At 41.5% G+C, this 13,820-nt stretch overlaps 1 protein-coding gene across 4 annotated transcripts in view; it reads left to right on the forward strand.

The window, feature by feature from the left end:
- Positions 1-13,820, forward strand: part of EDEM3 (ER degradation enhancing alpha-mannosidase like protein 3) — a 25,634-nt gene continuing 11,814 nt past the window's right edge. The window contains exons 1-11 of one of the 4 annotated variants that reach the window (XM_064427802.1): positions 1-435; positions 2,052-2,097; positions 5,526-5,626; positions 8,054-8,093; positions 8,540-8,652; positions 9,256-9,409; positions 9,895-10,029; positions 10,424-10,529; positions 11,030-11,127; positions 12,366-12,491; positions 13,203-13,286. In XM_064427802.1, coding sequence (XP_064283872.1) covers positions 275-435; positions 2,052-2,097; positions 5,526-5,626; positions 8,054-8,093; positions 8,540-8,652; positions 9,256-9,409; positions 9,895-10,029; positions 10,424-10,529; positions 11,030-11,127; positions 12,366-12,491; positions 13,203-13,286 — 1,164 coding nt within the window. In that variant the 5' untranslated portion in view covers positions 1-274. The remainder of the gene's footprint in view (positions 436-2,051; positions 2,098-5,525; positions 5,627-8,053; positions 8,094-8,539; positions 8,653-9,255; positions 9,410-9,894; positions 10,030-10,423; positions 10,530-11,029; positions 11,128-12,365; positions 12,492-13,202; positions 13,287-13,820) is intronic. The other 3 variants (XM_064427801.1, XM_064427803.1, XM_064427804.1) reach the window with 3 other exon arrangements.

The following is a 13,820-nucleotide window of genomic DNA, read 5'->3' on the forward strand; positions in this document are numbered from 1 at the left end:
GCCGGGAGCTGTGGTTCCCCACCCTTTGTCCACGTCGCCCCTCTCGTCACGCCTTCCCCTGCCGGCTCACGTGACCGGCGCGCCGCGCTCCCCCATTGGCCCGGCGGCGCGCGCTGGGCGGGGGGGGCGGTGCCGGAAGCGGCGGCGGCGCGGGGCCGTTTCCTTGGCTACGCCCCCGCGGGCGCGCGCGGAGGGGCCGGGCCGGGCCGGTCGGGCGGGCGGCGGGAGCGGCCATGGGCCCGCGGCGGGACTAGCGGGCAGCCGGCCGGCCGCCATGGCCCTCAGCGCAGCGCCGCGCTGCCGCGCCGCCGAGCGGCCGCCCCGCTGGAGGAGGCCCTGGAAGCTCCTGGCCCTCGGCCTGCTCTCCGCCTCCTCCGTGCTGGCGGCCGCCCCGGGCGCCGGGGCCATGAGCAGGGAGGAGAAGCGCCGGCTGGGGTGAGCGCAGGGACGGGCGGCGGGCGGGCAGGCAGGGAGGGAAGGACGGCGGGCCGCGCCGCGCCGGGCTGGGATGGGCTGGGCGGCAGCGGGTGCAGCGCTTCGGGACGGCGTCCCCTGTCTGTCCGTCTGTCCGTCCGTGTGTCCGCCCCCGAACGCTCCGGGGCACGCGTGGCGGCGTGTGCCGGAGCCTGGCGGGGGTTCCGGGCCGGCCCGCCCCGCCGTGGGCTCGCAGCTCGCCGTGGAGGTCCCGGCCGGGGCTTGCGCGGGGCTCGGGCGGGCCGAGGGAAGGGCAGATCCCCCCGGGCCGGTTCAGTGGTGGCCCTGCCGCCCCGAGAGCGCGGCACTCGCTCACAGGTGAAGGTTCACGCGTGTTCCGCCCGCTCCCGCTCTCGCTGCTCCGGCCCCCCTGCGCCTACGTGTGAGAGGCTGAGTGCTTTAGCGTAGTTTTTAGTTGAAGGGTAAATATTACAACAAAATGTTATACATTTTCCTTCATGCAGTGGGATTTTTTACAAACAAATTTGCAATTTTGTCTCAGTATGTTTCTGAGGTAGTTTCATCGTCCTCCTCCCATCCAGTGGTCAGCTGTATAGAACAATAATGCAGAAAGTCTGCTGGAGAGGCAGTGTGGATACTCTCACAGTTGTTAATCACGGAGTTGTTAAGGTTGGAAAAGGCCTCCAAGATCATCGAGTCCAGCTGTCGTGTATAAGTTGATATTTAACTCCAGTGTTTACAGTTACTGGGCTTTTCCATTATGGGCTCTCAGGATAATGTGTGTGTGCAGTCTTTTATATGTTTTCTTCACCAGGCTGCACAAGGAGTTGAAACTTCATTCCCCAGTTTGTTTTAAAATTTTTGCGTTGCACTTGAAGTATCATCTGATGCCCCAGGCGTGTGCAGGCCATGTCCTGCTGTGTTTGTGTTTGCCTGTAAATGTAAGTTTTAAGCAGTTTGTCTGTGTGCTGCATCACCCAGCAGCTCTGTGTGTTTATCTGGGATTTTTTGCCTGCTGCTACCTGAGAGGCACCTGGGAAAAGCACCATCCTCTACTCTTTTGATGCCTTAATGCACTTGATGAGTTAAAACTACTTCTTGAATTTCCAAGTCGTTGAACTAAATTGGGTATTTACAATATAATTGTGGCGTTCCTGGCTCTTTTATGTTCTGTCTTATCAGCAGAGATTGTGAATTATGTTGATGGTAGAAATTAGCATCCTTTATTCCTTGCAGGGCTCCTTAGTGAAACAGTTAGGAATGATCAGAAGTAGTGCCGTGTCTTAAAAAAACAATGTGGATTTTTGGGAGATTTTATGTGTAGAAGCATTTCTGTCCTTTCAAACATATGTAACAAATGTAAGGGTTTTCTTTAGTATTTGCTTGCCAGGAAATAATTCCATGTTAGGTGAAGAAAGAGTCTTTCCTTTCTGGGGTGGACAAGAGGAGCTGAATCAAGAAAAATTATTATTATATATTTCATTTACTTGAGTAGAATATGTTAGTAGAAGACCTGTGCCTGCCATTCAGACATTAAAGTGTGATACATGTAAGATGGTGTGTTAAAGGCCATTGGGAGACAGACCACTAATGCTTTTTCTTTTTTTCTTTTTTAGAAATCAAGTGCTTGAAATGTTTGATCATGCATATAGCAATTATATGGTAAGTCAAATACTTGCTTGGTGTTTTTCAGAGGAGTTGTTGCTGACCTGGGGGAGAAAGCAACCTACAGTACATGACATTCTATAGAAATATCTGGGAAGGAGTGGTGAAAATGGAGCTAAAATAAACAGCACCTATAGAGCCTTCAGAAAAACCACAAGTATTACCTTCAGGAGGGTTGTGATGGCTTTTAGAGTGGTAACTAAGAATTGCTTGTGGTAACTCTTCTAATCCATGCCCAACCTTTCCCAAACCAGTTCATCTCATGTCAGGCTGTCAGCAGTAAAGTATTTGGTTTGAAATTCCAGGAAAATGAAATTTGGAAGAGCTGTCTGTAGTCATTACACTCTGGAGAACACAAATTGATCTTACTTATTTTGTAGGTAAAAATGGCATTTAATGTTTCTTCAGTGGTAAGGCATGTCAGATGCAGTTTGGGCGTTCTTCGACAAACTTTGTGGAAGAGAAAGGGAATGTGGTGCCATATCCAGGCATTCCAGGCTGTGCCCAGGGTGTGACTGTCATATGACCATGGGCCATGCTGGCTGTGGTTTCTTCTGCTCTGACTTGTGATTCCTGTGCAGGTGTCCTCCCGTTCTGCATCTCTGAGCCCTTCCACACACCCTGCTCTGCCTCTGTTTACAAAAGCTTAACAGTAAATGGCTACTTGGAGTGGACTTCCTCAAGCAAAAATTACTTTCAAACATTCTATAAGTAATACACTTCTGAGGAGAAAGTGTGGATGTGACTAAGATAAAAATAAAATATTAATTCTTACTGGCTTCATATGGACATTCTTGCACATTCTTTGTGGCTGTTACAGAAACCCCTCTGAAGTTGCATCAGTTCCTGCAGCACAAACTGCTGTTTCCCTGCAGCATCTTGCCACATGTCCCAGGTTCTGTGTTATGGTTTAAACTTTTATGTGTAATTCAAACTAAAATCTTAGGAGTTAAAACTTCATACATCATGGGAGAGATACAGGACTGTGGAGTGGACAGAAAGCCAAGCCAAGAGGATTTTCAAAGGGGTGCAGTTTCTCCTTTTAACTTAAGCTCTATACTTTTGAAACCTTTAGCAGTTAAACATCAAGGCTTTTTGGTCATAATTTTCGTAATCTGGTTCCATGAAAAACACTTGGCTTTGATTTCCTCAATGGAAAATTTATGTGTTTGGCAAAATTGGATAAAATATTACAAGGAGCTGTGCTTCTACTGTTCGTTGTGTGATAAATTGGCAACTGGTAGGGGTCTTGCCACATCTGAAGCAAGAAAATTCTGTTTGAAGGAGAGAGAAAACTTCAGCTATCCTGGAAACTTTGAAGCCAAAAGGATATTTATTTGCCACGTATGCTGGAGCACTAAACAAACAGAGAAATGTGACTTGCTTGTTTAAAGTTGAAGAAAAGATTAGAGTACCAGACTTGATTCTGACAACAGGGGAATGAAGTATTTTTGCAGGTGTTTGTGAAACAGCCAGCTGAAAAGTTTTGATTTTCTGTTTCTATTAATACGTATTTTAGACATGCGTATTTAGCAGACTGAAAATTCATGTTTGATTGCAAGGGAAATTCCCTTGCCTTTTTTTTTTTCTTAAGTTGTTGACAGAAGCTTTGAGAAAAAGCTGCTGGATTTTTTAAATTCCATCAACAACATTTGTAATAATGGGGATATTTTTCTTCTTGGTTGTCAGAACATGTGAAATGTCAGTCACTTGAGGCCAGTGACAAGTTGGGAAGTAGCTCAATCCAATAGCTGCTTATTTTCTGCTGTAGGCTTTTGTTTTTCAAAATGCATCAAGTTCTTTATTTGTAAAGCTAAAAGTTTATTTTTCCAGATTTTTTATCATTTCTCTTATCCAAAATTTAAGTCAGAGATCTCAGTTTTGACATTGCATTTGTTGTGGACTTCTTTAATCTGTTTTTCTGAATACTTTGCAGAGATATTCAGAAACATCTAAGCTGCATTAAAATGATCTAGATTCTGCTTTTTGTAGTTAAACTTGAGGAGAACAAAGACCAAAACACTCAGGAGGGTGGTATACAGGGAAACAAACCATCAGTTTCAAAAGAAATTGCTGTAAGAGCTGTTTATTTATAGAGGAATGTTCCTTTTTTATTTTTATTTCATGCTTGAATACAGATTATTTTTGTACCATATATTTGGAAAGATTTTGAATGTGTTTACTTGCAGTTTCAGTGCAGCAATAGAAGTTTTTTGTCCTGCCACATAGTTAGTTCTCCACTAGAAGTCAAACTGGAGACCTCAGTACAGCAGCCAGTTTCCTGCTGAAATCAAGAGAAAAGCTCTATCCCAAAGCACTTGTGTTCAGTTTCTAGAGGAGGCAATTTCATGTTACCTGGAATTAGATATATTTAAGATTCATTGTCATTGATGTCAGTCTTATATTTGTTATATTTGTAAAAGCTCAGTCTTGTTAGGTTTTTTTGGGTTTTTTTTGTGAATGTTATCTTTTATGTCTTATGTAGTAATTCATCAATGTTTTGTTTGAGCTTTTGAGTTCTCTTACCTGTCTTGACTGTCACCCTCAGCCAGGTGAGTTCATTGTGCAGAGTCCAGTGAAGGGCCATCAAGGTGATTGAGAGGCTGGAGCATCTTCCCTGTAAAGAAAGGCTGAGGGAGCTGGGGCTGTTCAGCCTGGAGAAGGGAAAGCTTTAGGGAATTTAACCAGGGAGAGAGCTGGGGCTGTTCAGCCTGGAGAAGGGAAGGCTGCAGGGAATTTAACAAGGGAGAGAGCTGGGGCTGTTCAGCCTGGAGAAGGGAAGGCTGCAGGGAATTTAACAAGGGAGAGAGCTGGGGCTGTTCAGCCTGGTGAAGGGAAGGCTGCAGGGAATTTAACCAGGGAGAGAGCTGGGGCTGTTCATCCTGGTGAAGGGAAGGCTGCAGGGAATTTAACAAGGGAGAGAGCTGGGGCTGTTCAGCCTGGAGAAGGGAAGGCTGCAGGGAATTTAACCAGGGAGAGAGCTGGGGCTGTTCAGCCTGGAGAAGGGAAGGCTGCAGAGAGTTTAACAAAGGAGGCTGTCAAGAAGACAGAGCCGGGCTCTTCTCAGCAGTGCTCAGAGGAAATGGGCATAAACTGAACTGCAGGAGGTTCCCTCTGAGCAGGAAGAAACACTTTTACACTGTGGAGTTCACCAGGTACTGGCACAGGGTGCCCAGAGAGGCCATGGAGTCTCCCTCTGCAGATGCTCAGGAGTTTTCTGGACATGGTGCTGGGCAGCTGGCTCTGGTGGCCCTGCTCCAGCAGAGAGCTTGGACAAGATGAGCTCTGGAGCTCCCTTCCCACCTGCAGGGCTCTGTGGTGGCCGTGCAGGTTCTCTGAAGAGCAGCATGATGAGGATTCCTTTGACAGGCTCCCAAGGGTGGCTGTGAGCACTGTAACTGATTCCCCTGTTTTGTTCCCAACAGGAGCATGCGTATCCAGCTGATGAACTCATGCCTTTAACTTGTCGTGGACGAGTGCGGGGTCAGGAGCCAAGTCGAGGGGATGTGGATGATGCCTTGGGAAAGTTAGTGTCTGAAATGGTCACTGTAAACATCTAGGAATAGAAGTACAATTGGCAGCCCATAAAACTTGTTTGTTCAGTTGATATGGCCAGAAACTTCCACTTGAAAGAAGTGGTTTTATTATTATGAAGTTAACTTACACTTGTGTTTTTATTATTGTGAAGTTAACTTACACTTGTAAGTGTTTTTGTTATTATGAAGTTAACTTAAACTTGTAAGAAGTGTTTTTGTTATTGTGAAGTTAACTCATGTGAAATCGGACCTTAATTAGAAGAAGAGAATTGACCAGTGAATGAGATCCAAAGATTTTTTTTTAACCATTCTCCCAAGTATTTTCCATAGGAAAACCTTCCAAATGTGGGCTGACATTTATGGTATTAGTAGTACAGGTTATAAGGGTTAATGTTGTGCTGAACAGAACAATAAACACTTTATCCATGATGCTGGCCAAATAAATGATAATTAAAGTGCTTTTTTTTAAGTAGAAAGTTTTCTGAAAACAAGCAGTCAAATGATTGTCATGTGTATGATAGCCTGAGGCCTTTGTCAAAATATAAAACATTATTTCAGACATGGAAATGTTTTCTATTCTTTCTTTCACAGAGCTGGTAGTACAAAATACTGATCCTTTGGCTAGCAAAATGTAGATTTAAGGACTGGTTTTTTTCCATATTAAATGGAATAATCAAAGGCAAAATTGACCTACTCTAAATGCATTTGTAATTGATACCTTTGAATATGTACAGTTCATAGATCAAATTCTTTAATAACAAATAGCTGATTGTTTTTAATATCACTGTTTAATGTCTCTAAGCACAATAGTGTTAATCAAAGCTGAAATCCTTCTCTTAAATACTGCTTTTAATTGTCTTTAGGATATTGAGCATATTATTTTGGCTCTGTTTTCTTATGTACAAATGTTTTTTAGTCTAAAGATTTCCATATAATCCTGCTGCCTTGGAGGTATCCAAAAATCCAGCAGATGAAAAGTGTAATGAAAGTGTATTTTGAATCCATTCTTTTTAATGGCCTCTATTAAAAGTGACATACTAGCATTTGAATAAAAATACCTTCTAGCCCCTTAGATGCATTATAAATATATATAAATTATTATATGTATTTATTATTTTTCTGTATACAGGCTATATTCTGTACCTTATAATTAGTTACAGTATTTGTAGCAGATTTCTTATCTAATCCTTTTTCTTGCCAGCTGCCTCATCAGTTGTGTTCTCTGCAATCACAAAATGACAGGGTGAGGCAGCTGGGTCAGTTCTGTTTCCCTGGAGAACTTAGGAGCCTTCCATATAGATGTGAAATGCATCATTTCCCTCCTTTTGTACTGAAAAAGTTGTGAATTTGTTAGGCAGTTGTGCACAGTCGTTAGTTAATCTCTGTCTCCTGTAAAACATCACTCAGAGAATGCCCTTACATCTTTACAAATTAAAGACAATTATAATATAGGAACACTTAACTAGAATTGTGGTTGTCACATGTTGCCTACAAGGTTTCAGTCAATTGGCACTTACTGAAATCCTTGGTGTGTGCTCCTCAGTAGGCAATTTTAACTGTTCCAAAGTGTTCAGTTTTAACACCATCATGTTCTGTAAATTCTATTCTGTGTTGTGGGTGTGTCTTAGACATATTTAAGAGACAATTATAGATATAATTCCTGGGATGGGGAAAGGTCCTCTCAGCTTGGGATGCACTGGGACAGCCCTGGAGAAAACCTCTGATCCTTACTAGGATCTTCTTGTTTCAGACACTGTGGAGCTGACTTGATGTTCTCTTTTCATGGAATAAACACAGAATCCCAACCTGCTTTGGGTTGGAAGAGCCCTTAAAGCCCATCCAGTGCCACCCCCTGCCATGGGCAGGGACACTTTCCTCTAGCCCAGGTTGCTCCAAGCCCTGTCCAGCCTGGCCTTGGACACTGCTAAAATAGTTCTTTATTTTAGAATAAATAAAGTAGTTCTTTATTTTAAGCCTACCACTTGCTAGTGTTGGAACAGTTTTTGGTATGAGAAATTTAGCTTGGAATGGCTTTTGATCTCAACTTTTTTTTTTTTGAAAAAACAAGTGAAACAGAGGCTGGAAAACAACTTAAACTTTTATGCTGGGTTTCTTGATAGATTTGATTTGAGACAAGAAATAAAAATTCAATTTGCTTACCAGAAGTTAGAAAGCCTTGCAGTAAATAAATGTTTCTGTAATCATAGCTTCTTTGTCAGCTCCTATTCTGGTCACTAGCAAAGGAGTGAAACTTAGAAAGAGGTTTTGCTTCTAAAGATGTTGAGTACAACTGATTGTTTTGCAGCTGGTGGTCTGTGAGAATTTAGTTTCTTCCCTGGTATCAGTTACTATTAAAAATCACTTAATTCCTACACATACAGATCTATAGTAAATCTGTTTTTAATTTTCTTTCATAGGTTTTCACTGACCTTAATTGATACTTTGGACACTCTTGTGGTAAGCTTAATCTGTTGATAAGCTTTGATAAAACAAAGGGATTGTCTTCTGATGCTCAGACTTATTTTTAGATTTCTTTTTCATGACTGTTGATCTGTGGCTCTATTTGAAGTGACTGTTGCTTGTGGGAACTTTGAAGTTGGAGGATGAGTTTGGAGTTGGTTGTAATAACTCCAGCAGTTCCTTCACATTCCATTGATACTTTTTTATATTGCATTTTTTTGGCTCTAACTTAACACAAAAGGGTTTCCTATTCCTTATAGTCTAAAGCAAGAGGCTCCAGTAGGGGTGGGCACCTCTTAATAACTACTGATGTACTTCTGGTTTAAATTGTATGTTCATATTTCTTGGGTAACTTTGTGTGCACTGAAATATCCTGTATGCAAATACACTGTGACTGCATTAGCTATACTGGAACTGAACACCTGCTCACTGTTGTATTCCAGGTGTTAAATAAAACCAAAGAGTTTGAAGAGGCTGTAAAAAAAGTAATAAAGGATGTTAATTTAGATAATGACATAGTTGTTTCTGTCTTTGAAACCAACATAAGAGTCCTTGGGTGAGTAACTTTTGTTTTCAAAACTCCTAAAAATGTGGATTTTAGGCAGTGTCTTTAAGACACCTTTCAGTGCTATTTCACCTGTTTGAAATAGTTGTGCCTTTGTCAGTTTGCCTGAGAGTGGTTTTAAAATGCAAGGCAGGACTTGCTGCAGTGGTGCTGGATCAAGCTGCCCCCATCTCACTGCTGCAGGCACAGCTTTGCTGATTAAGAACCCCATGTGCATGCTGAGGGAGCAGGGGGTTTGCTTTAGAGAAACAGGCTTGCAAATGCCTCTGTTCCATACCTGATACCTGGGGTCATAGATTATTTCAGCTTGGAAAGGACCTCTGGGGCTCAATGCAGAATCAGAGCGTGTAATTTCAAGTTATTATGTGCCATTTTGGAGGTCTTGGTTGCTATTCCTGTCTAATATTGATGAATCTATGAATCCAATGATAAACAAGAAGACATGCTTCCAAAATACTGGTAGCTAACCTTGATTATCATGGGAATTGAATCAGCAGTCTGAAAACTAGGGTCACAGTTATGTGTGTAGAGAGCTGTCCTTGCTGTTCAGATGAACATACCTTCTGAGATGTGGATAATTTCTCTTGTGTTTAGAGGTCTCCTAGGCGGGCACTCAGTGGCAATAATGCTGAAGGAAAAAGGTGAATACATGCAGTGGTACAATGGTGAACTCCTGCACATGGCAAAGGAACTGGGCTACAAGCTTTTGCCTGCTTTTAACACCACTAGTGGTCTCCCTTATCCAAGAGTAAGTTCTGTTTCTCTAATGCAGGATTACAGCTGTAATCACAACTTCTGTTGTTTTGATTTCATATCTGTTTCCAAAATCATTTCTATATTTATTAAGTGGCCAGAAAATTGAAAGCTGATAAATTGTAGTACTCTAAGAGCCAGGAGTAGTGAGATATTTACAAAACTAAATTTCCAGGAACACTTGTGATGTTCTGAGTTCCTGATTTGTTGCTAAAAAAATTGCTCAGATTAGATTTTTAGTGTATTCTCTTAATCAAATGTCTAGTGAACCAGGCAATAGGTTCTTGTTGGGGAGGGTTGAGATTTTGAGTATTTTTGGATAGTTCTCTGTGCATGTCTAAGTTGGCAGAAGAAAACCAAAGGGATCTGTTTTTTCTTGTCTTTAGAAAGAGCATAGATTATATACTTGCTATACAATCACAGGGGTGTAAATTCTTTCAGCTAGGAAAAATAAATATATTCATCTCTATTTTTCTCTAGGTTAACTTAAAATTTGGTGTAAGACATCCAGAAGCACGGACAGGAACAGAAACTGATACGTGTACAGCTTGTGCTGGTACCTTGATCCTTGAGTTTGCAGCTTTAAGCAGATTCACAGGAACATCTATATTTGAGGTTTGCCTTCCACAATATCTTATTTTTTGCTGTAGGTCTTTAGCATAGTGTTTATATTTTGTAATTTTGGAAAAACATTTCTGAGTTCATGAAATGGATGTCTTAGCGGTGTTGCACAAAAGCATTTGTATATGTTGAGATTTGTAGTGTTTGTGGACTTTCTTGTAAGGTTTGATTTCTTTTTAATCATTTTTTCAATCACAGGAAATAAATTTGATTGAAAGTAGTTAGAGTAATACAGAAGTAAACAAGATAAATATTCTGAAGATCAGAAGGAGTTCTGAATTAGACATGAAACATCCTATTCCTTTCCTGGCATCTTAACTGAACTAGCCAGCAGAATCAGAGAGTTCAGTGCCTGTGTTTCCCTAATTCCCTGTTGCTGTTGTTGCAGGAGTATGCCCGGAAGGCTCTGGATTTTATCTGGGAGAAGAGGCAGCGCAGCAGCAACTTAGTGGGGGTCACCATTAACATCCACACCGGAGACTGGGTCCGCAAAGGTGGGGCTGACCCACCCCAGGGGGACTCACCACCCCAGCTGCTTCCCTGCCCTGCTCAATGTTACTGACACAGGCAGTGAGAAACCTGCTGCCCCAAAGCCTGGCTCTGCTCTCAGAGAGCAAAGCCCTCTCTGGCAGAGAAAGGGGTTTTGTTCATGGCAAAGTGTTCCCTGATCCTCTTAACGCCAAGAGGGAAGTGCCTTGGGATGAATTTTCAGAGACTTTGCTATAAATACATGGGAAAAATATAAATAGGGTGGGAGAATGATGTCCTGTGTCTTCAATGCATGTCTGTCCATATTATTATGTGCACTGGTAGTACAAAGCCTTTGGCATAGACACACAGTATTGTGTCTCTGCTTCCATCTGTGCCTTAATCCCAGTGAAAAGAGGCTTTTCCTTTCACTGGAAGAGCCTTTAAAATCAAAGTGGGAAAATGTGGAAAATACCCGTATTGCTACATAAAGTAAACCCACCTTTTTATTTTCACCTGTTCCTAGATAGTGGAGTTGGAGCAGGAATAGATTCATACTATGAATATTTATTAAAAGCCTATGTCTTGCTGGGAGATGACAGTTTCCTGGAAAGATTTAACACGGTAAGTTAACACCTTGCTCAGGTTTGTGCCTTCTGCAATACAAATTTCAGAGTAATTGTGTTGTCAGCTGTTAGCCTGAGAAGAGATCTGTAGTAAAATTTCTGTGACTTCTGCTGTGCTTAGTGCCAGCTCTTTTTACTGAGGGTTTTTGCTAATCTTGGGTGATTAGCTGTCACCTGAGCAGTTATTTTAACCCCATCCAGTAAAAATCAGGACCTTCTAGGCCTTTATCCATGTTCCCAGTATGGGAGAAACTGTATTTCCAGACCAATACTGCAAATGTTTCTGTAAAAGAACGTAAGGCCCTCTTCTTCCAAGCCATTGTACAATTTCATTCTGTCCTGGAGCAACAGAAAAATCAAAGTGTGGATCTTGCTTTGCACTGCAGATCTTCAGGCCCAGTATACATATAAGTATACAAGCTGAAAACCATGCTTAGTTTTTTTACATTCATAAATTACTGAGCAACTTGGTCAGCATCATAATTCTTTCATAAAAACATTATTTATTTTGAAAATAGCAATATCCATTGAAAATAGATCATACAATTATTTATATCATATAGCATGATTTTTTTATTAGAAGTGGAATAATTCCACAGTTAAAGTTGTAATACTTTAGGTGTAACGATGATTTCATGGCCCTAAGGAGCAGCCCCCAGTGTTACATTTTCCTTGAGCTAGATCTGTTAAGTGTTTCCTGTCACTTTGGCTCATGTGCTCAGGATTGCACCTTCTGAAAACAAAGTTTAGGATTGGAAGTCAGCAACGTGGCAAGTGACCTAGTGGGTTTAGAAGTTCTTCTGAGCCATCCAGTCTAGCTGCTTTGTGTGGGTTTTTTAACCTCCTTTTCCTCCTGAGATCCATATGCTTTGGAATTCTGTTGTTCAGAGAAAGCAATTTCAGCTTTCTTCAGGGTGCTTTAAAATTCAGCCAAAACAAATGTGCCTTAACTGTGGTATTCCTGTTTTATCACATGGCTGCTGGATATACTTTTGTGTATATGTATTCCTTGGAAATGTGGAAAGCTTTGCAAGTGTAATACTGTGGAGCTTTTCAGTATTTACTACACTTGGTTTTAGTTTGCAAAACAAGAGATTAGAGGCACTGCCAAATGTAGCAATGATTGGGAATGTAGTACTGGCTTTTCCATTCAAATACAAAGCCAGTCTGGTTATCTGTCTCTCTTTTGGGGAATTGATTGATACACAAACTCCTGCTTTTCCTGATGTTTGGCAGCACTATGATGCCATAATGAGATACATCAGCCAGCCACCTCTTCTCCTTGATGTTCACATTCATAAACCAATGCTAAATGCTCGGACCTGGATGGATTCTCTGCTTGCTTTCTTCCCTGGATTGCAGGTGAGGTGTAAAACCCATGTAGAGATGGTTTTAATAAGAAAGAAATTAGTAACTGGGTTTGGATGTATGATTTTCAAGTCAAGCATAGTAATTTGATTTTCAAAAATACTGAGGGAACATCCCTGGAGGTGTCCAAGGCCAGGCTAGACAGGGCTTGGAGCAGCCTGGGACAGTGGAAGGTCTCCCTGCCCATGGAATGGGATGGCACTGGATGGGCTTTAAGGTCCCTTCCAACCTAAACCATTCTGATTCCATGATTTCTGTACTTAGTCTTCCAGTCGCTTCAATGCTATGATGCAGGTCCATGTGCTTTTCTGGCTGTGTTGAGTGTCAGGACAAGTGTGTTCCTGTAATTTGCTTCCTTCACTCCTAGTCATGAAAATACTCCAATTAAGCTGCCTTTTTACTAGTAACTGATTTTCTACTTTGTGTGCCATTGACATCTTTAAGGTGAACTAAATGACATTTTCACTCCAGTTCTCTATAAATGTCAGATGTCCTTGTTCTACATGGGCAGTAATTTTAATGAGTTCACTGATTTTGCTTAAAAAACTCTTAAGGAGCAGCTGTAACTTACACTGATAGGGATTAATAATTACAATATGTAGTGACTGCTCTGTAGCTTTACATGAACACACCATGAGTGTGTTTAACCTTGAGTATTATTCCTATGCTTGATGAATTAGTGTTACTTTTATTGTTTAATTTTAGGTGTTGAAGGGTGATATTAGACCTGCTATTGAAACACATGAGATGCTGTATCAGGTTATAAAAAAGCATAACTTTCTTCCAGAGGTAAGGTAGTAGTTTTTTGATTTTTTAAATAAAAAGTTTTTATTTTTGATTGTGTAAACTGATTCTTACCTCAGTTTAAGCAGTTGCAGATGCCTGTGTGAAAAACCAGCAGGTATATATGTTATTAAAATCAGAGCCTCATTTCCACAGCATTCTTCTGTGAATTGCAGTTCTGCATGTCTGACAGCTGAGAGGATGTTCTGAAATTTTGTATAATGTCTTTGAAAGTCAGCACACAAACTTACTGCAGATGCTGCAAGTCTTTGAGCAAGCCCATTGTGCACAGAAAAGCTTGTTTACCTGCTGAAGTGTATGTCTTTAATCTGTGATGACTCAGATTATATTTGAAAGCTTCTGACTCCAGGTTTAATTTTGACTTTCCTCCAGTGTAAGCTTATTTCTGCTAGAGAACATTTTAATTAACATCACATTCACCTAGTGTGGTTATTGAGAGCAAAGAATGCTAAGCAGTGGAATGACTGGTTTTTTGAGGGCTTTTAAAATGGTGTCATTTGGCTCTTTTTGGGTTTTTTG

The sequence above is a fragment of the Passer domesticus genome, chromosome 7 (assembly GCF_036417665.1).
Source record: "Passer domesticus isolate bPasDom1 chromosome 7, bPasDom1.hap1, whole genome shotgun sequence".
NCBI classification, from domain to species: domain Eukaryota; kingdom Metazoa; phylum Chordata; class Aves; order Passeriformes; family Passeridae; genus Passer; species Passer domesticus.